The sequence below is a fragment of the Leuciscus leuciscus genome (assembly GCF_965113295.1).
Source record: "Leuciscus leuciscus genome assembly, chromosome: 21".
NCBI lineage: Eukaryota > Metazoa > Chordata > Actinopteri > Cypriniformes > Leuciscidae > Leuciscus > Leuciscus leuciscus.
In genome coordinates, this window is record NC_138745.1 from 26,136,955 (window position 1) to 26,159,393 (window position 22,439).

Sequence of the window (22,439 nt, forward strand, 5' to 3'; positions counted from 1 at the left end):
AAAAAAAGAGAGAGAGAGAGAGAGAGAGAGAGAGAGAGAGAGAGAGAGAGAGAGAGAGAGAGAGAGAGAGAGAGAGAGAGAGAGAGAGAGAGAGAGAGAGAGAGAGAGAGAGAGAATACAGATACTGTAAAATGTAAATCCAAGACTTTCAAGAACTTTTCAAGCACTACATTTTTGGTTCTCAAGGAATACAATCAGAGATATCACCTATCAAACAATATCTTTATTATCTTTCAACTTCTAAAAAAGGTAAATAGATCAATAAAAATAAACTAATAAAACAAAATGGTACAAATAATAAAGTGCAGCACATGCAATGACTGTGGAAACTTTAATCATTAAAAGTATACTATGACAAAGATATCGCTTTCCTTGTTCAAACTGATTTATTTTCTCATGAATATATGATTGACCTGAAGAATGAAAGCTGTATCATATACTTAGATATTTATGAGCAATATCATGCTCATAGCCATGCGAAATATATATATGTATATATATCAGACGGGCTGCAGTATTAATTTTGCGTGAAAATATTGTTTTATCAATAAAATTAAACACTAATTTCGCATATATTGTCTTTCAATAATTCATGCACATTTCAAGTACCTTTTCATAAATATTGCTGTTTTCAAGGGTCTCTCAAGAGAGAGAGAGAGAGAGAGAGAGAGAGAGAGAGAGAGAGAGAGAGAGAGAGAGAGAGAGAGAGAGAGAGAGAGAGAGAGAGAGAGAGATTACATAGCATAATTGCCTAAGTATGATACATTTTGTTGAGAGATAAAATAAATCGCATGATGCATGAGGTTAAGCACTAATTGGATGATTTTAAGCAGATTTGCAAGCACTGCACTTCAACACAAGAGACCGTTTTAGAGCTGAAACTAAAACCAAAATAAGGCAAATGCAACTGTGCAAATATCCGGGCAGATGACAATGAGACATTCTCTAGAATTTTCAGGGAAACATGCACTGAAGGAACTCAAAGGCAAGCACTCTGATTTGTGTTGAGCACTGCTGCTTTTTAGATATTCCCTTGTTTGATCTCTCAGCCAAAATCAGTGTAGTGGAGAACATTTGCATAATGGCAGTTATAAACACGTCCTCTGCTTTCAACTCATGTCTTTCAATATGTCAATCAGGACAAAAGGCGTTCAAATGAGAGGAATATAGCTTCTTCGGTTACAATCATACAAACGGAAGTTGCACTTCACAATTGGCAATAAGGGACCACTATACGCATGCCTCTGAATGCAATGGAAAAGCACAGAAAAATCCCTGTTAGTTTCATTTTTGTCTTAATCTCGAAGCTTCGACCTTGTCACATGATTGGTGGCAAAATGAGGTGCACGTCATCCAGGCTCTTTCTTGATCAAGACAAAAAAAGAAGAAAACACATTTTCAGAAGCAATTATTTTTCTGGAGTGCCTCCTCAAACTTTTCAATCATTTTAAATTAAAAGATAAAAGCTTTTTTGAGAGTACTTGAGGGCAGAAACAAACAGATAATCTGAACCTGTGGAGTGCAGTGCCGCAGTGAGCCGAATGCTAATGGTGGAGGCCCATCACGCATTATTGGATTTAATTCTTTAGATGAATACAGCTTTGGATCGCTGCAATCATAACTCGTTTATTTCCATACATCAATTAGGACAGAAACAAAAGAGAGAAACCTCCTGATTATGCCAATTCTGTCCACTAAAATGGAATAAACTAATTACAGGCACTACGTCATTGGCCAATCATTCTCATGAATTTCTTAACATAACATTTAGGTGTTATGATGTAGCAAATAGGCTCATTATCCGAAACCTAGTCCCTGAAACCCCTTCAAAACTCCTCTAAATCTGCCACGATGAAATGAAGAAAGGCAGGAGAACTAGTGGAAGTATGGCATCTCTCTCTTTGATGCGCAGACATCTGCTGCGCTTATTGTGCAGTTTGCTCTAAACTGCATTCGATAACTCTTGTCAGAGCTAATTGGCTCATAAGGGCCCCTAATTAGGAAGATGGGCATGTTTGTAAGCAGTGGATTCTGCAGAGCCGTTTCATGTGGCTGACAAGGCTTTATACGCATGTCTAAAGCGTGTCTAATCACATTCCATAAGAAGGAAAATCCAAAAAGCGCAAAACGGAGAACAGACTTCCCACAGTGTAAAGTGATTCCATATACCGATATATCAGACAAAACAATAAATCAGCAGATATTTGACAATTTTGAAATTTCTAGGAATTTGACAAATATAGATCAGATATGTGTTTATATTCTTGTAATGAGAAGCGCTTTATGTCTCTTCTGTTTTGTGACATACCTCTCGTCGCCTGGAGGCCCAGCAGGTCTGTTTGATCTTCCACACCACTGCAGCTACCAGCAAAAGGGACAGAAAACAGCTGTAGGATGAAGAAATGAAGGGATGGAAAGATTAAACGTGATGTAGAAATTTCAGAGAGATATCATCACATCACTAGGGATTGGGCAGTATGACGATAACTGGAAAAGAATCTGCCATTCTGTTAATATTGCAGTAGATCTGCAATATCTGTGCAACTATCAGGGTTTTATTCAATTAGAATTAAACTCTGAAACTACTTGTTAGTTTTACTGATTTGAGACTTTTGATGTCAGATTGGTCATTTATTTGTTATGAATAATCTTTTGGTTTGCATCCAGTTCTAGTTCTAAATAAAAGAAAAAATAATGATTAGTTTGAAAAAATAACTATATCATGATGTAATGTTACAGTGATTAAATTATTCATACTGTTTGATATTTGAGTCATATGGCCCATCCCTACAAATCACTAACATTTTGCATTAAAAAACAAAGACTTTATCTTCATGCAACACTTTCTTCTCATCTCATATGTCTTCTTATGCAAGTTTTAGAAACTTTGCACTATGAGTATAAGAATGTCCCAGTGACAGATTTATGTTTATACCATTCAACAGATGGTACATTATCACTGGATAAAAACACTGGATTTTCAACACACTAAAAAACATATTTTGAAACTATTGTTTAGTCATTTAAAAAAAATATGATTTAGTAAGAAAATGTCTTAATTTGCATTTTCAGCAATCTTATCAAGATTAATTCGACAATGAAATTGCCATGGCTCATATGGGGTTGTGGGTGCTGGGAAACAAAGAATTTTAATTTGTTAACATGGTGGGATTTATTCATTGAGGTACATCAGTGATAGATATATGATTTAAGTTTTTCCTACTGCCAACTTCCTTCCGTATGGATCTAGTTTGGTTTTTGTAATATTCCATTTTGTAGCCACCAATAATGGGTCTCTAGAACATGACAGTTGAGTTGAAAAACGTCTTGACTAACATGAAAAAGCAGTATTTTATACAATTGCTTTGTCGCACATTGTTACAGATTTTTCAGAGCATCTAGCCTGAATTTCTCAGATAATCCCATTTGAAAAGATTAAAGTAAATGGACAAAAGATCATGCACTGATAAATGTCAGCATCTCTGAAACTCGCAGAAGGCTTTCCAGTGGTCAAGCTGAGAAATATGCTCATCTCAGTCAAGTGCTAGAGTCTGGTGATGTGCATCAAAAGACAAATCTTATAACCGGGCTGACACCAGAGTAGTGAATTGTAGGGAAATTGCTTTTGCTGACTGTATTCACGGATACATGTGAGCATTCATAAACATCTCTGTGTGAAATTAATTCAGTTTGCATAGATGAAAAAAAGTTGTAAAAAAATAAATGAAATCCTTCTAATGCTTTCAAAAGCACGCCATCTTAGGTTTGTTTGAAGATAATGGCAAATTGGAGACGAATGGGGAAGAGAGAAACTTGAATGGCTCGATTAAGTAGCAGCGCGGGAGAAATCCCCCTTCAGATCGAAGCCTTTCATCCGGTACATTGCAGGCAGTAAACAGGACTTAATCCCCTCTGCGGTTCCACCTGGAAACCGAATTACTACTAAAAAATAAAGCAATTAAAGGTTCTCGCCCCTCATGTGGTGGTACATGTGGCGGTTGAGTAAATATGTGAGAAAATTAAGAAGGTATCCAGGGACCAACAAAAGCAGAGGATGTATGAAAGGTCTGGAACAAGCTTTTTAAAGAATTCAAAAGCCGCCTGCTAAACAATGATAAAAAGGTGCATCCTAAGTTACACATGCTTCCACTGATCCAAATAAATAAATAAATAAAAAATAAATAAATAAAAACACTCCACTGACTTGGAGAAGAGAGTTTTTTTTGCTCACTTGCAGGAGCTGAAAAGATCCAGAACAAAAATTTATGATTAAACTGTGAACTTAAGTGTTATTTAGCTAATTAGATGCAATTAAGTAGATAAGATCCATTTCAGGAGTCACTTCAGGAAACCTTTCCAGGTTTTAGGGCAAAATGCAGGTGCTATTTACAATATCTACATAGATAACTGCATAGATTTTTCTTCTTATGGTGCAGTCCACATGTTCTGCAACACTACAATTAGACTTTAAATAAGGAAATACAAAAATAAATCAGCTAACAGAAAAAAAAAAGAAAAAAAAACTAGGAGATACGAACTATGTAATGAAGGTGACAATCATTCCCCTTAGGCCAGGTGAGTTTGCTTCGGTCTCATAAAGCACCAATGACATCATCAAGACCAAATGAGGCAAAAATGACAGTGTCACCCCCTGATGATTTCATTTTCTGCCATTTAAGCACCCACTTTTAGCCTTCCTGGCATCCCTGACCGTCTCATTACAGTGAGAGGAGGATCTAGAGGACGATCGAACAGCATGACACCTCTCTTACAACTGATGTTTAGTTAAACTCGTAGTCAAATCACTCTGCATTACAGTTTGCTGATTCACTGAGCTCCATGTAAATGAGCAAATGTCTGGGAAATGAAATCATTTGAAGGACGTTTTTAGTGATTTCGCAGACGCCGATATCAAGAGGCGCATACCCATATCATTTGAATGAAGCAATCTACGTGCAGAATGGATAAAAAAGAGACGGCTACAGCAAACCTGGGAGAGGAAGTACTCATGTCCAACCCTGAAGACTGAACAGCATGTGCTAGATATTAAATAAAAGCAAATGGATTGCATGAATTGAACCAAATGCATTATCTTGCATTTAACAAAGAGACTGTTAAAAAGCCATTCACAGGGTGGAAATGCATTTCGCTATTGCTCATGTTAACTGCTCTAATTTCAGGGTGCACACTGACAGGTTCTTAATCAACAATACATTTTCAACACACCCCTGCAAAACCCTTTTACAGAGAGGGTCATTCTTCTTTCTTTTTTTTAGAGTGTAATAACTAGAAAGTTAATATTATCAGGAATGTCTAGATACACCAGGTTTGTACGTTAGGCATCTCTCTAGCTGCACTGGCAATGGAACAGAATCTGCCTGAGGCTAGTCTTGATTCCAGCTGTCATGTGTTTGGCAATCTCACTCTGTGGAAATAAAGTGGAAATCACACTGATAAAATCAGGGAAATGCTCATTGGAGGAAGCAGTTGAATGACAGCATTAAATCCTGCCTAACGCTACTTCCCATGCACTGATGCCTGAATTTTTTTTCTTTTTTTTGAAAGAGTTAAACTTTCTGACAGAAAGATGCCTTTAAGGAAGCCCATTTTTGCCACATAAAAGAAAAAAAAAATGCTCTGGTAAATCATTATTATGACATAAAGTGTAAAAATTATGACATACTAAGTCAATTATGGGCTTACATTTTTTTTATTATGAAATACTAAGCCAGATTTACTAAACAGGGCAAATAAGTTTAAGACCGCAATCCCACAAAAGCCCAGATGTAAAGTGCTGCGGGTGATTTACTGACAATGCACATATTAATGAACACTGACACAGCCAGATCATTTCCCTAATGACCAACGCATTCCATTAAGACAACGGTGCAGGTGCAAAGTGGCTTAAGACACGCTTTTTGGTGCCATAAATATTGCATTTGAAAGGGAAATCCTACAAATGCATATGCAATAAGGTCAGCCGCAATAATAACTGTCCACGTCTTTAGTAAATCCTGACAGTATTTTTTTAAACGCCAAAAGAGGGTTTGTGTTGGCGCATGCTGTTAGTAAATCTGGCCCTAAGTCATTAGGAAATGAAAAGTCAAAATGATGACTTTAAAAACATTACTGGTGTATCTCTTAGGACAAAATAATGGCACTGGCATGTTTTAAGATATGCCAGTGCTTTTTACTTTCAGTTAAGACAGCTCAAACTTGCATTTTAGCCTGGGACTAGGTTTAAGCCTTCTCTGTGATAACGGGCAACTAAATTGAAATTATGACTAGTCAAAATTATCACATACAAACTAAGTCAAAATTACGAAATATTATGAAATTAGTCGATGACTAATTAGTTTTGACTTCTTGTCATGGTTATGGCTTTTAAAGTGATCATTTTGACTTCTCATCTCATAATACAGTATGACTTCGCATGTCATTATTTCGACTTTTTTGACCAGAGCATAAGTGGCAGAAATGGGCTTCCATATGCTTTTGATAAAAAATACCATAAAAACAGTAATGTTGTGAAATATTATAACCATTTAAAATAACTAACTTTTTTTATATATTTTTAAATGTAACGTATTCCTGTGATGGCAAAACTGAATTCCTCAAATGCTCAAGGAATATAAATATATATACACTACCGGTCAAAAGTTTTAGATCGGTAAGATTTTTAATGTTTTTAAAAGAAGTATCTTCTGCTCACCAAGGCTGCATTTATTTGATTAAAAATACAAACAAAAACAGTCATATTGTGAAATATTATTACAATTTTAAACAGCTGTTTTCTATGTGAATATATATAGTTAAGTGTAATTTATTCCTGTGATCAAAGCTGAATTTTCAGCATCATTACTCCAGTCTTCAGTGTCACATGATCCTTCAGAAATCATTCTAATATAATGATTTGATGTTGAAAACAGTTATTTACATTTTTATTTCATGATGCTATGATGAATAGAAAGTTCAAAAGAACAGCATTTATCTGAAATAGAAAGCTTTTGTAACATTAAACACTATCCTTCAAAAGTTTGGGGTCAGTAAGAATTTTAATTTTATTTTGGGGGGAAATAAATAAAATAAATCAATACTTTTATTCATCAAGGATGAGTTAAACTGATCAAAAGTTACAGTAAAGACATTTATAATGTTAGAAAATATTCCATTTTAAATGAATGCTGTTCTTTTGAACTTTCTATTCATCAAAGAATAAAATAAATAAAAAAAAATGTGTAAAAATTCAGCTTTCAAAAAAAATTCAGCTTTCAAAATTCAAAAAAAATAAATATATATTCATCAAAGAATTTAAAAAACATTTTTTTTTTTTTTACAATTCAGCTTTCACCTGAGGAATAAATTACATTTTAAAAAATATATATATATTCATCAAAGAATTAAAAAAAAAAAATTTTTTTTTTAAATTCAGCTTTCACCTGAGGAATAAATTACATTTAAAAAAAAAAAAAAAAAAAAAAAAAAATTATATATATATATATATATATATATATATATATATATATAGATTTATACTACAGGGCCGTTGAATGCTTGAATCTGATTGGTTGACGAACGTTCTAAGGTGTGCATTATTTTCAGGGAAACGCACGGCTAAAGTAGTTCCAGGCAGGTCTTGACCGCATTACAGTTCCATATCACTTCGCGTAGTCAACTGTAATAACGGAAAATCGGATACAAATCATAACAAGAAAAAGCATTTCGCCCCATGCGCTTGATCTGCAATTTTCAATGTCTAGCTTCACAATCAATAGAAACATGCAGTTTAATTTGAATAAATAAACTATAAAGTCCTATCTATAATCAATAGAAAATTAAACTGAATATAGGCTAAATAAATGGATAGTCCTGCAGCACGGATTTTTATTGCAGATAATTTAACAAATAAATAATTATTGATAGGCCTACTTGTTAAAAGGGCTTTGGGTTTCATTTATTTGGCTAGTCTATCATCTGTCAATAATAGAAAGAAAAAAAGAATTAACGAATTCATTAAAACGAATTGAATTAATTAATAAATAATAATATTGACGCACATGCTTTTCTGTCTCATTATTGCAACATCTCTCTCTAATAACTGCATTAATAACTGCATAAAGCCGGGAACACACTTTAAGGCCGGTTATGAATGTAATTTGATACTTATATGACTGATCATGCCCAAACGCGTGTTCAGCGCGTTCAGTCTGTTCAAAGTCGGTGTTTAAAATCTGCTGCAGTCGATGAAAACAGTCAGAGAATGTGTCAGCTAGTCGTGTGTCCCCAGCATTAAAGGGGGTCGCACACCGGACGCGCAGCGCCACGTCTAGGACAACTCTCATCTGAAAATCCGATAACATCAGCAATTTTCTGATTTCTGTAAATAAATAAATATAAAACTAAATGTATATTGCAGCACAGGGTGAAGTCCGTATATACATTAACTACGATTTGAGACACATACATGTACATTTAATATAAAACTATGTAAATGGCGCTCTGTGGCGCAGCAGGATTTGAACACGTTCCTGAGCCGCCGCGGACAGACGCCGAAAGGCGCCACGTCTTTTAAATTCGAACACACTATTCTCTATGAGAGTACACACACCGGCGGCGCCTTTCGGCGTCTGTCCGCGGCGGCTCAGGAACGTGTTCAAATCCTGCTGCGCCACAGAGCGCCATTTACATAGTTTTATATAAAATGTACATGTGTGTGTCTCAAATCGTAGTTAATGTATACGGACTTCACCCTGTGCTGCAATATACATTTAGTTTTATATTTATTTACAGAAATCCGAAAATTGCTGATGTTATCGGATTTTCAGGTGACAGTTGTCCTAGATGTGGCGCGGCGCGGCGCTGAGCTGCGCGTCCGGTGTGCGGCCGCCTTTAGTCTGCTATCAGCGGCTCAAACCTCCGTTACTAACTCTGAAATGACGTTTTGGAATTAGCAATGGAGGCATGGGATTAGATGCGTAAGAAATTAGTCCTACATACAAGAGCGTTTTAATGACAAAAACTTTACAAACGTCTTGAAATACATAATCTGAACAATGTTTCGAGGTGTGGTAACTGTAGTATAAGCGGAATAATTGACTTCAGGCCGTTGAATTATTAGAAAAATAATGCACACCCGAGGTGTAACGGCCACTCCGCTTCGCGTCGTGACCGCATTACCACCTCGGGTGTGCATTATTTTTCTAATAATTCAACGGCCTGTCGTCAATTATTCCTTACATATTACTTTTATTATTTATTTTATTATTTTAAAATGTAATTTATTCCTCAGGTGAAAGCTGAATTTAAAAAAAAAAAAAAAAATTTTTTAATTCTTTGATGAATATATATATATATTTTTTTTTTATCAAATAAATGCAGCCTTGGTGAGCAGAAGAGACTTCTTTTAAAAACATAAAAAATCTTACCTTTTCTAAAACTTTTGACCAGTAGTGAATATATAAAATGCACTGATTTCAAATGAACTGTAGAGTATGTGCGGGTGAACAAGATGGATGAATGCTTTAAAAAAAATGAAAATCATTGTTTGACAGTTTATCCTATTTGACAGTTGCACCACACCTTGTCATGGCACATTTTCCACAGCAATTCACGGGGTTAAAACAAGTAATCTGCCAACTACGCATCCACTGAAGCATTTGAAATCAACTATATGCTTCTTCTCACCTATTGCTTCCAGACGCCAAGGGAAGGCGCGCTGAAGCTGGTGCAATTTCCTGTATAATACGTGAGCAACATACAACAGCATTTGAACTTCCCAGATGACAGAACGGTTTTCAACGCCTGACAGTTTCTCATTCACCTGAAAAGAAGTCTTCTTTCTTCACTCATATTTTGAATAAATGATGTTGGTGAAAGGACTAAACATTTGAGTCTGTTTCTTCTGAATGTAGGTTTGAATTTAGCAGACTCAAACTGAATTTCCAGAATGAAATGCCAAGCTTTCTTAAAATAACGGATTAATTCCAGTCTGCTTACGCTGCCAGTGTGGATGTCACACTACACACACTAAGGCACGCTTGAAGCTAACTAGTTAAACTGATTGCCCAAGCAGTCAGAAACAAGCAAGCTGTATAACATGACTGTTTGGAGAACAAGTTGACCCCGTGTCGAAGTGCATCAGTGTGTGACACCAGCTTCCAGAGGGGATGTCTAATCCAGGGCAATGATCTGAATCCAGGACAAGCACCAGAGGGAGCGGCAGCAGCAAGAGATTGACCATTCAGAGAGAGAGACGGTCTTTATAACCAAATCTAACAAGACACAATGACAATTTAATGACAAATCAAGAAACTGCACAGAAATTAACAAATCAGGATGACAGATCTACCTTGTGGCAATGACACCTCATTTGGAGGAAGGAGCTGAGCAGTTCTGCATGAAGCATTGCGTGACAGCATTATCAAAAGTTCATTTTCAATTGTGTTTTGTCTCATCTCGTTCAGCCAAAACTGAAAATGCTGTCATTGTTTAGTAACCCTCAATTTGGTCCAATCTCATATGAATGTATTTCTTCTGCACACCACGAAAAAGGATAAATTCTGAACAAAGTGCTGGTTTCTTTTTTTTCATGCAATTACAATTAAGGGGTGCTGAAAGCTTTCAAGTTTAAAAAAAGATTCAAAAGCAACATACGTTTTCTGAAGTCATATGACAGCTTTGTATAAGAACCAGACTGAAATTTTTGTAAACTAAATCAAAAAATGTATTGCAAATATATGACTCAAAATCTGTATGTTCCAAAATCAGACATTGTTCCATAAAGCAGTGCAAAAGAGCTAAGTTGAATGTCAAGATTTTCAGTCAATAAAAACTTCTTTTTTTTTGAAGCCTGAAATCTTCATGCTCCATTCATTAATTTTATAGTAAAGAGTGGCTAGCATACAGGTTTGGAAAGACATAAGGGTGAGTAAATCAATTACATTTTTGGGTAAACTATGCCTTAAAAGTAAAACTACTATAGAAAGTGGCACAATATAAGCAAGGTAAACAGTCCAGTCATTTCAATAGGAATCCGCACAATGGGGAGTTTTAAGTGAGGACGAAAATAGTCGCCATGCTGATTTCGCTCATGTTGGTCTTGCAAATTCACCATGTTTACCAACAGAAAGCTGCTTGCTTTGAAAGTTACTTCTGTGTGAGCATGTTTCGCTACACTATTCTTATACTATTGACAAAGGGCCTTATTGTCTCTGTGAAATTTTGCTAATGTGACCGCACCAAGTCTATCAGAAGAACTTATTCCATTAGATCATTTAAAACCTTGAATGTATATGGTAGTTTAAGCAAATAGGTAGAGCTGGAGGACACTAAAAGCAGTTAGGTCTCATTTCCTCTTGGCCTAAAGAGCTCTTTCAGCACTGGCTCACTAATCCAAAGGGAAAAGGCATTAAGCGCATCGGGCGCTGAGGAATCCAACCCGGGCAGACTGTCACTAAATGATTATACATTGGCTTAACAGGTGAAAGATGTTGTTACGATCAACTTTGGTGTTACATCTCTCCTTTAAAATGTGTAAGGAACAAATGACGGCACAAGCACTCACCTGAAAAACGTCACAAAGAACTGCACCAGGTCCATAATGCTGTTGTGCTGAGAGAAGGCGATCTGTGAGGGGACAAAAGCAAAAGAGAGATAAATGACGGGGTGACAGGTTACCAAAGAACAGCTCTTTACCTGAAAAGATGATGAAGACCTTTGCTTGCAGCTAGGATCCTTCACAAGAGATAATGTCATAACAGATTTTATAGCTTGAGGGGGCATCACATACATTATTTTTTCTTTTTCCTTGTCCCCTCTAATTGTTAAATGGAGGCAATAATGGCTGTTCATGGTTACCTGAGCTGACATCCCTCAAGCATTACACACATGCCAAACGTTTGCCTTCTGGGACAGGTGTAACTCAACATGGCTAAGAAGGGATTTTATGACAGTGGATGAAAAGTCCATAATTGCACGTTCAAATGGGCTGGATTTTTGCACACAGGGAAGCTTTAAGATGACCAGTGGTAGATTTGCATTCTGGAGAGAGTAAGAATATGTGACCCACTTTATATTAAGTGTCTTTACTATGTACTAACATTTAAATTGACAATTTGTACAATGCACTTATTGTGTACATATTTGTTTTAACATTCTACTTATATTTAAAAATATGCATGTAACTACATCTGTTAGTTACAATTATACTTGACCATATCTCTACCCCTAAAAGATGTCTTGAAAAGGATGTTACAATAATTTTTTCCCCTATTTAAGCCGCTTCTGGACTGAGAAAAAAATAAAAATGTAGGGAGAGGCTTGATTTCATCCTTCAGAAATTAATTGAATCATAGGAAATCGAGATTTGCTAACTAAATGGAGGCAGATCTGAATACCAGTTTGCAGGCAGTAGTGGAGGATATTTAGTCCCACTCTCTGCAAAGACATACATCATGAAGAGAACAGATGTCGTTTGGAGGGAGAGGTGAGGTTAACATTTTCGATTATAGATTACAAGTGAACATGAATTAAAAAATAATAATAATGATGTGCACGGATAAATCATTTATAATAAACACTGCAACATTCTGTAAAAAAAAAAAAAAAAAAAAAATTATCGATTTTGATTTCATGGTGACTTAAAAACCAAACTATACCATCAAACCTGTATCCAACTTCAATAGCAGCAAAAAGTGTTTTTCAGTGTACCTATCTAATTTGTTTTCTGGAGACAAGTTGCAAATTTTTTTTATATGATTAAAGGTTGCACACTTTATAAATAACAACTTTTAATTCAAGTGAGCTTAAAACAATCTTCACATAAACCCATTGTAATAAATGTCACATTTAGCTGTGCCTTTAACAAATCAGGGCTTAACACTAAGGTGTTTTGGTTCAGATTTTTACCCGACCTGCTGAAATGCAAGTACATAGTAGTAAAGACGCCTAATATAAAGTGGGATCAGAATATGTTTTATGCTACTTATGCGTATGAGTATTTATTCTGGCAACTAAACTTGTCAAAGATGTTTTATTCAGAGATTTCATATTGATATGCTACGTGAATCAGCAGACAAGCTACATTCTTGGCCAAGCTTCAGAAGACACTGTGTTTGAATGATATGAGACATCATGGGTTTGGCAGCGAATACTGCAGGGCCATTAACTAAGCATCAACACACTTTTTTGAAAAGTTGTTCAAGGGTTTCAAGTTTCAAGAAAGCGTGTTCTCCTAGCATCCCGTAAGGCAAGGAGAATAACTACTTGGATAAATATACCCAGCAAAAATAAACAGATTAATGTTCTAAATGTAGGAATTTGTAAGTCACCCTGACTCACCAGATGAATAATGCAACAATGGCATAGCGGGGCAGGTCCTTTGGGGAACCCATTCATTTCATTAAGTCGTTGTCACAGGAACATGGCTGGGGCTAAAGACAGCGCTAGAGAAAGCTTTAACACTCCATTAAGGCTGAACCATTTTTGTCCCCAAAAGACAAGCAAGCAAGATGCTGGCATTGAAAAGAGCAGTTGTGCAGCCCCTACATCTGCCCGGTTAAGTCATTGCTCCCACTGAGACCATACCTTGTTGTGCCATAAATAATGCTGTGGAAGCACCACATGGACAAGATGTTAACTCTACCAAATAGGTCATTTAGACATTGTAAATCATATGCAGAAATACAGTACATCTAAAATAATTCTTAATACTGCATATCTGAACAGTAACATTCAAGTATTTCCATTTACAAAAATTCAGAAACAGGTTTGACATCTATCAGTGTGTTATACTGGCACCTGACAGACAGGTTTGTATTATTGGTCATTTTATTAACAAAAACTACAAAAAATGTCCGTTGACATACATCAGCTATCAAGAGTCAAATTAGGGCTTTATTACTGTACATACATTATCTTGTGCATATTACAACAAAAAAAAATGTCTGTCAATAAGTCTAAATCATATAGCTGAAAAAAGAATCCCTTTTATCATAGTTATTCTAATATTCATTAATTATAATATATTAGATCATTGTATGAATTGTAAGGACTTAAACCACCCTGTATAGTTATTGTTCATCGTGCTGTAGAATGAATAACCACTAACAAAGCATCTGAGATGTAGACAGGACTGTCAGGAAAATTATCCTAATGAGCATTTTGAAACATTCTGTATAAAGAGGACAGACCATCAAGTCTCAAGTCTTTGTTCTACCTTCATTATTCAAGTTGTGTCCAAACCTAAAGTCATGTTATACACTGTAAAAAATGACTAGTCAGTGTAAAAATGTACAGTGTAATCACTGTACAAAATTACAAATTTTTCAATTAGTCTGACGTCTTATTTCTCATTGAGCCAATGTTAACAGACTATTGCAACAAGAATTGCACTTGGGCCAATTGAAAAATTTAGATGTGACCAGTCACTAGAAAATTTTGACTTGGAGAGGTTAGAAATGTTTTACAGTGTGTGTATATATATATATATATATATATATATATATATATATATATATATATATATATATATATATATATATATATATATATATATATATATTAGGGCTGGGAATCGATTAAAAAAAATTAACTAATTAATTGCACAATTTCTGTAATTAATTGCAATTAATTGCGCTTCCCCCAAGCTTGTAATCATCAATATTTAAACTTAGAATCACCTAATTAAACAACACAGGAAAAAAAGGGAACAGAAAATAGCCCTATATTAAAATATTAAACATCAATATATCAATATATTATTCTTTTTCAATAATCAATCAACATAATCAATTTAACAGATTATTATTATTATTATTATTATTTTATTAATTATTAAAACAAAATATAGTCCTACAAAGCTATTATTACCAGAGCATGTGATCAGAGCAGGTCATTTTACCATTGTTGCCCAGCATGGCTATACCAGCTCAGCAAACAGAAGTCAACAGAGAAATTTCACGTTACTTGAGTGGACTTTACTTTTCCAGTGCTTAGTACATGATTGAAGCCTTTGGGCCGTTAACGACAGAGCCGCCGACACACACACACACACACACACACACACACGGAACGGAGAGCTCGCCGCTGCTGGGCCATTAACGACAGAGCGAGCCGACACACACACACACACACACACACACGCACACGCGCACACGCACACACACGCACGCACACACACGCACGCACGCACACGCACGCAGCACAGAGCGCGCCGACCGACCGACACACACACACACACACACACACACACACACACTCACACACACTCACACACACTCACACACACTCACACACACTCACACACACTCACACACACTCACACACACTCACACACACTCACACACACTCACACACACTCACACACACTCACACACACACACTCACACACACTCACACACACACTCACACACACACTCACACACACACTCACACACACACTCACACACACACTCACACACACACTCACACACACACTCACACTCACACACACACTCACACACACACTCACGCGGAGCACAGAGCGCGACGCACATACCGAGCGGAAAAGACCCGCTCATGAAAGCTGCCCGAGAATGAAACCTGACCGCCGAACATGGAGGGGCGGGACGGCATATTTCGGCCTTTTTAATAGCAGACGCAACAGGAAATCATTAAAACGAGGCAAAAAAAAAAAGTGCTGCGTCAATTGCGTTTTTTTTTTTTTACGCGTTAAACATTTCAAATTAATCGCAAAGATAAACGCGTTAATTCCCCCAGCCCTAATATATATATATATATATATTTATTTAGATATGTAATTACTTCATATTTAATATATAACATTAAGAAACAACAAATGGCTCAATATGTTGAACGGTGGTGTATGTGCTTGATTTCATATTTTTCTCCTAGATTTTATTTTCATTAACCATTACAAATCTCATTTAAATATATGTAACAAGACTACAACAAATCCATTCAAATTCATTTATTTTATTTTTATTTTTTGGTTGAAAAGTCTTAATTTATCCTGAATTTAACTACTTTCACACTGAACAGTTTTATTTACGTATTGTAACATTAAAGCAAAAAAATAAAAATAAAGCTTGCACATCTATATGCCTAGAATGGATTATTTATCTTGTTCATACTGGCTGACCTCACACCGACCCATGAGACAATGAGATAAATTACAAATCTCATTTAAATATATGTAACAAGACTACAACAAATCCATTCAAATTCATTTATTTTATAATTTTTTTGGTTGAAAAGGCTTAATTTATCCTGAATTTAACTACTTTCACACTGAACAGTTTTATTTACGTATTGTAACATTAAAGCAAAAAAACTAAATAAAGCTTGCACATCTATATGCCTTGAATGGATTATTTATCTTGTTCATACTGGCTGACCTCACACCGACCCATGAGACAATGAGATAGTTAAGCAGCAGTAATGTTTTGTCAGATTGGGTTTCCTGCACAACAAGAGCACTTCAATTCTCCATATCTAATATCTGATGCTTTCAGAGGGGTCGGGGTCCTCATATGTGCATTGTTTCACAGTCCCAATTTCCTCGGTAAGCTAATAAATGCTGATCACACTTTCTGATCATAAACATCAGAGGAGAGCGAGCTCAGCGTGTCAAGGGGGTCCATTTGATTTAATGATGCATCGCCATGGTAAATAAGTGACTCTGCTTTTGGGAAATCTAATAGAAAACTATTACTGCATGAATACAGCTCAACCGAGATGAAGGTCTGTGAGACCAACGTAAATAAATGAACCTTATCAAAGGAACTCATCTCATACGTGATAGAGGAACAGAGGAATGAATGCAGATCAATATTAGGTGCATTCTCGCTGTTGGAGATAGTTCCAACAACAAATGACTTGCAGTATCTGAGCGTCTCGGTGCACAGCTGGCGAACGGTAATGAACGACAGAAAGGTTGAGAGGATTTGTGGTGGTTATCTTTATAAACCATATGGATATCGACCAGATGAAATCTCCCTTTATTGAGGTGGATTTTTTAATAAATAGCTTCACTAGGCACAGAAACCTGCTCAACATCGAACCCTAAAGGACTGCTATAAGTGTTTATCATATTCTGTGTAATATATTTTATTACCAATATAGAAGGTTATTACTTTTTCCTTCAGAGACTGGTCATTTAGGGAAAGACATCAGGGGTAGGAGGAGCGTACATTGCCCAGTGTGAACCAACTACCAGTGACATAAGTATATAGACTAACATGCCCGCTCTGTCTATCTATCTGCAAATTATACAATGATTTTCTTTTTATTTAAATGTACAGGTAATATTATGAGCACAATCATTCAAGAATTGTTTATCGCAATAAACTGTAATTCCCCACCACTAGCACAGCTAAAGATCTTATCTATAGTTTGGTAAATCTGTATAAAGTGATACACAAAAACTTGCTTAACAGACTGACCGTAATGGAAAGTACATACAAATAAATGTAAATATTATTTTTTGCACACGTTTTTGGAAATTTGCCATCTGAAAGGACAATATCCCATCAGCTGGCCATTACTGCAAAATAATGACCACAACAGGGTGATAAAAAAAAATCCGTTGTGTCAGAGTCACCATGTCGGAATACTTTTTGTTATTATTATCAGCTGATTGTTCATTATTGATATAAAATCTATATATAATTAAATAGAAGTATCAGTTGACCTGAACAACGATTATTTATACAGTTCAATCCCGAACAGTGTTGTTGTTGTTATTGTTATCTAAAACTATAAAAATTGTTTTTGGTACCCGAAATAAAATCTGAAATATAAATATTAAAAGAAAATTTTAGTTAGTTTCCAACACAACATTTCAAAAAAAAAATTGATATAGCTGATATACTAAAATGAATAAAACTAAAACTGTAATAATAATTAATGAAATGTATTTATATTTAAAAATAAAAATTAATTAAATCAAATTAAAGTAACATTTAAAAACAACAAAAACTCATTCAAAATATTAATAAATACAGTAAAAATATACACAGTTGTAATAAAAATGATTCAACCCCCATTGCAAATCAGGTTTATTGGCTAAATTTTATTTAAAAAATCAAAACAATGGTAGGGGAAACACTGGGCTTCATTAGTTAGAGATTAGTTAGAGCTAGAACACATGAAATATCTGAACAGGCCAGGGGTTTGATGAGTGTCACGTTTGACTGCATGTTAGAAATATGGCTATGTCAAAGGAATGGTCCAAAAAGTTAAGAGAAAGTATCATCACTCTTCACAAACAAGGAACAGGATACAAAAAAATAGCGAAGGCACTAAATGTTCCTAAAGAAACCATTGGAAGCATAGTTCGCAAGTTCAAAGTTAAAGGAACAGTGATTACCCTATCTGGAGGGGCAGAAAAAAGAAGCTATCAATGGCTGCAAACAGATTTCTGAGAAGGCAGGTTCAGAAAAACCCTTGAGTGACTGCAATAGACCTGCAGCAAGACCTTCAGCTTGCACAGTAAGGCGCATACTAAAAGCATGCGGTTTCAATGCCAGAACTCCAAGACGTACACCACTACTGACCAAAAAGCACAAGAAAAGTCGGCTCCAATTTGCTCAAAATCATATAAATAAGCCACAGAAGTTTTGGGATTCTGTTCTGTAGAGTGATGAAACCCTATGGATCAGCGGTATGTCTGGAGGAAGAAGAATGAAGCATATGCAGAAAAGAACACTGCCTACAGTTAAGCGTGGTGGGGGCTCGGTGATGCTCTGGGGCTGCTTTACATCCTCTGGCACTGGAAACCTGCAGTGTGTGGAAGGCAAGATGGATTCATTTAAGTATCAGGAAATCCTAGGAGAAAACGTAATGCCGTCAGTGAGGACGCTGAAGCTTGGGCGTCATTGGACCTTCCAACAGGTGCTTGGTTGCAGAAGAAGTGCTAGACTTCCGACAAAAAATCTCTGGTGGGATTTGAAGGCGGTGGCTGCAGCATGCAAAGTCTCAAACCCAAGAATATTACTGAACTGGAGGACATTGCTCATGAGGAATGGGCTAAGATTCCTCAGAAACGTTGCCAGAAGCTGCTGTCTGGTTGTACATCTCGTTTGCAGAAGGTTAAAACAGCAAATGTGTGTTCTACTAAGTACTAAAGATGCTTGCCATGAAGGGGTGGAATAATTTTGGGACCGCAGAAGTCATTAAAAGTAGCTTTTTCAGTTGAATTTGTGGAAACCACTTAAAACATTTGTTGTGTTGAGCTATTTAAATTACTTTAGTTTGATTTGTTCATTGCAAACAGCTGAAAGTCTGCAAATGTTGCCAATAAACCTGATTTGCAATGTAAACAATACTAAAATAACACTGATCCCAAAAAGTTATCTATATCATAATATAATGCCAGATTAACTTCAAGTAAGCATCTGAGAACCCAAGAAGAGCTCAATGAAGTCAATGTGTCATAAAAACACCAAGTGATGACATTTCACACTGGAGTATTATGTCTTTAAGACCACAGTCACAGCTGAGGTGTGAGTTCATAGTGCCAGATCACATCTATGTCTGATCCATGGTGCTGGGGATCTAACTCTTCCACCACACAGCATTTGATTAGGGCCAGCCATACACTCATATAATGCAATGCTGATGTAATCGAGCACTGGAAAGCATGCTCAAAGCAGTTTTCAGAGGACAGAGAAAGGGAGGGGACTGTCAGTGTGGATGAGCCTCTGTAGAAGCGCGTTCCCTAAAGCTTCCAGCACACACAAAACACAAGTCTCAATGGTCACACACTATATATATATATATATATATATATATATATATATATATATACACACAATTTGTAACTAGCACTCCCACAAACCTTGTTGATTTTTTGTTTTTGAAATAACTCTATGCTGCATTTATTTGAAATATTATTACAATTTAAAATAACTGTTTTCTATTTCATATATTCTAAAATTCAATTTATTCCTGCGACGGCAAAGCACAATTTGCAGCCATCTTCAGCATCACATGATCCTTCAGAAATCTTTCTAAAATGCTGATTTGGTGCTCAAGAGATATTTCTCATCATTATCAATTTTAAAAACAGTTATGCTGCTTAATATTGTTGTGGAAACCAGTTTTTTTATTTTTTATTATTCTTTGACAAAATAGTTCAAAAGAACAGAATTTATTTGAAATAGAAATAAGTACAATTGTCTTTACAGTGACTTTTAATCAATTTAATGCATCCTTGCTGAATAAAAGTATTAACTTCTTTTTGAATGGTAGTGAATAGTCACCATCTTAAGGAACACATAAAGACCCAATTTTAATGACTATTCAATAGAGGTTTTCAATAGAGGCTGGAAGTTTCATATTAACAATATATATTTTTTCCTTCTAAAACCAAACTACCTGTACCAACGTATGTATATCTCTCCTTCTGTTTGATTGCAAGCAATAAAGACTCCAAACATCGTTCATTTTAAGGGTGATGTACCAGAGTAGAGATTCAACATAAATGTTTTTCCATGATAGATAGCATCAATTTGCACATTACTCCAGCAATGTCATTTTATGTCCGTTGTCTAGGCATCTGGCAACGTAACACATTGCCACTTAACAGCTGATTCAATTTTATGGACCATAAGATGAAAACTTGTTCTAGTGCATAACTGAATAATTGATTTCCATATCAAGGAACGCTGGATCTTTTTAGAAACATTTGTTTTTGTGGATTTCCATTTAACAAAGGAGATGGATGTTTCCTGCTTTACCCAAAACGAAAAAAAAAAAAAAACGGAAAAAACTTAACATACTGAAACTGGTCAAAATGTGTCCTCACCTGTATTTTGATTGGCCATGAGAAGTTGCTGACATACACATAGAAGGTTATATTGGGGTTGCTGTGAAAACTGAATTTCTCACAAGAGAAACTGTCTCTGTACTCTTTGATGTTAGTCTTGGACACGATGGGGATCTCTTCCCCGGAGATGGTCCCAGCTGTAAGGGGAAAAGAATGCGATAGATCAACTCGAATAAAAGAGGCATTCAGAAATTATATTTGATACACCTCATAACTTCTCTTAATTAAGACATTGACCATAAAGGGTAATTCACACCACACTTTATATTCCACTGACTTCCAATTTTAGACACGCAAAAAAAAAATGTTTGTCCATAAATTTCTTTACCTATATTTATGGTGGGGTCTGAAATAATTTTGCATGGTGTGACTGCCACTTAATGCTTTCTGAGCTATTAAATAAGGGCGAATGAGAGCAATGCAAATGCAATGAATTGCACCAGTAATCAACTAGGCTGACCGCATGCACTGGTTTAGTTGTTTGTTGAAATGTTTTATTCAGGGAGAAAATTAGTTTTAAATCAACCTCTCAGCGTGACAATTTCATTATCTATTTTAAACATATGGGAAACATGGTATAAAACCATAATGTAACAAAAATTACTTGTGGGAGTTGAAAAGAAAAGCAGGCTTTGTCCTATTTTATCAGGACTTTTTAAACTTTTCTGAAGTCCTCCAGTGAAACTCTTAAGTCTCACCAATCGTCATTCCAAACCAGCACTATGAAACAAAGCCCTCAAAATGACATCCCAAATGCCACTACGTGGCAATGTTTATCTTAATTGAAATCGTTCAGTGCTCCTGAAGACGCCGCAGCCCCAGAATTCAGAGCCGCACACTAGACTATTGTTAGAAGCCCTTCTCAGGGGAGAGTGTCTTTAAACAGAAAGACACCACTCCAAATATTAATTGAGGGGAGCCGGGAGGTCGAGGAGGAGAGGGGTGAACCTGTTAAAGAGGAGCAAGAATGTCAAAGTCACATAAAAAAAATTGGCTGGTGACTATTTGGATGAAAAGGTGATTACAGAAATAAACAATAGAGGATAATGGTGACGTCCTTGAGTGTCTGTCTATTGCAAAATACCCAACACACCCAGGAACAAACTGCGGTCAAACCAGAATGCATTAGCATCTGTGTATCAGAACCATTACGATATTACGCTAAGAAAGATTGCATCACGATGGTCAACAAGCATTGTACATCCAATTGACTGACTACTAAGGATGACTGGTTTACAATACCATTCAAAACATTGAGGTTCGTAAGATTTTTTTTTATGTTTATGAAAGAAGTCTCTTATGCTCACAAAGGCTGCACTTATTTGATAAAAAAAACAGTAATATTGTGAAACATTACAATTTAATGTTTCAAAATGTAATTTATTCCTGTGATGGCAAAGCTGAATTTTCTGCAGCCATTACTCTTGCTCAGTGTCACATGACCCATCAAAAATCATTATGCTGATTTGGTGTTCATGTAAAATTTCGTAATTAGGGCCCGAGCACCGATGGTGTGAGGACCCTTTTGGAATTGCTCTGTTTATATTATCTATATGTTTCTTAATATTATCTTAATATATTTTATAATATTATGTTGAAACCAGTTGTGCTG

The 22,439-nt window shown here is 35.9% G+C and overlaps 1 protein-coding gene and 1 long non-coding RNA gene across 3 annotated transcripts in view; one reads left to right on the plus strand and one right to left on the minus strand.

The window, feature by feature from the left end:
• The window catches only part of atrnl1b (attractin-like 1b), a 101,925-nt gene that overhangs the window by 31,539 nt on the left and 47,947 nt on the right, over positions 1-22,439 (minus strand). For both annotated transcript variants that reach the window (XM_082152926.1, XM_082152927.1), the window contains exons 24-26: positions 20,807-20,964; positions 11,564-11,625; positions 2,309-2,387 (exon numbers count right to left, since the gene is read on the minus strand). In XM_082152926.1, the coding sequence (XP_082009052.1) occupies positions 2,309-2,387; positions 11,564-11,625; positions 20,807-20,964 (299 nt within the window). The remainder of the gene's footprint in view (positions 1-2,308; positions 2,388-11,563; positions 11,626-20,806; positions 20,965-22,439) is intronic.
• On the plus strand, positions 537-2,390 carry LOC309485941. Its single transcript, XR_014201341.1, has 2 exons — positions 537-637; positions 690-2,390. It is a non-coding gene; the product is annotated as an uncharacterized lncRNA (long non-coding RNA).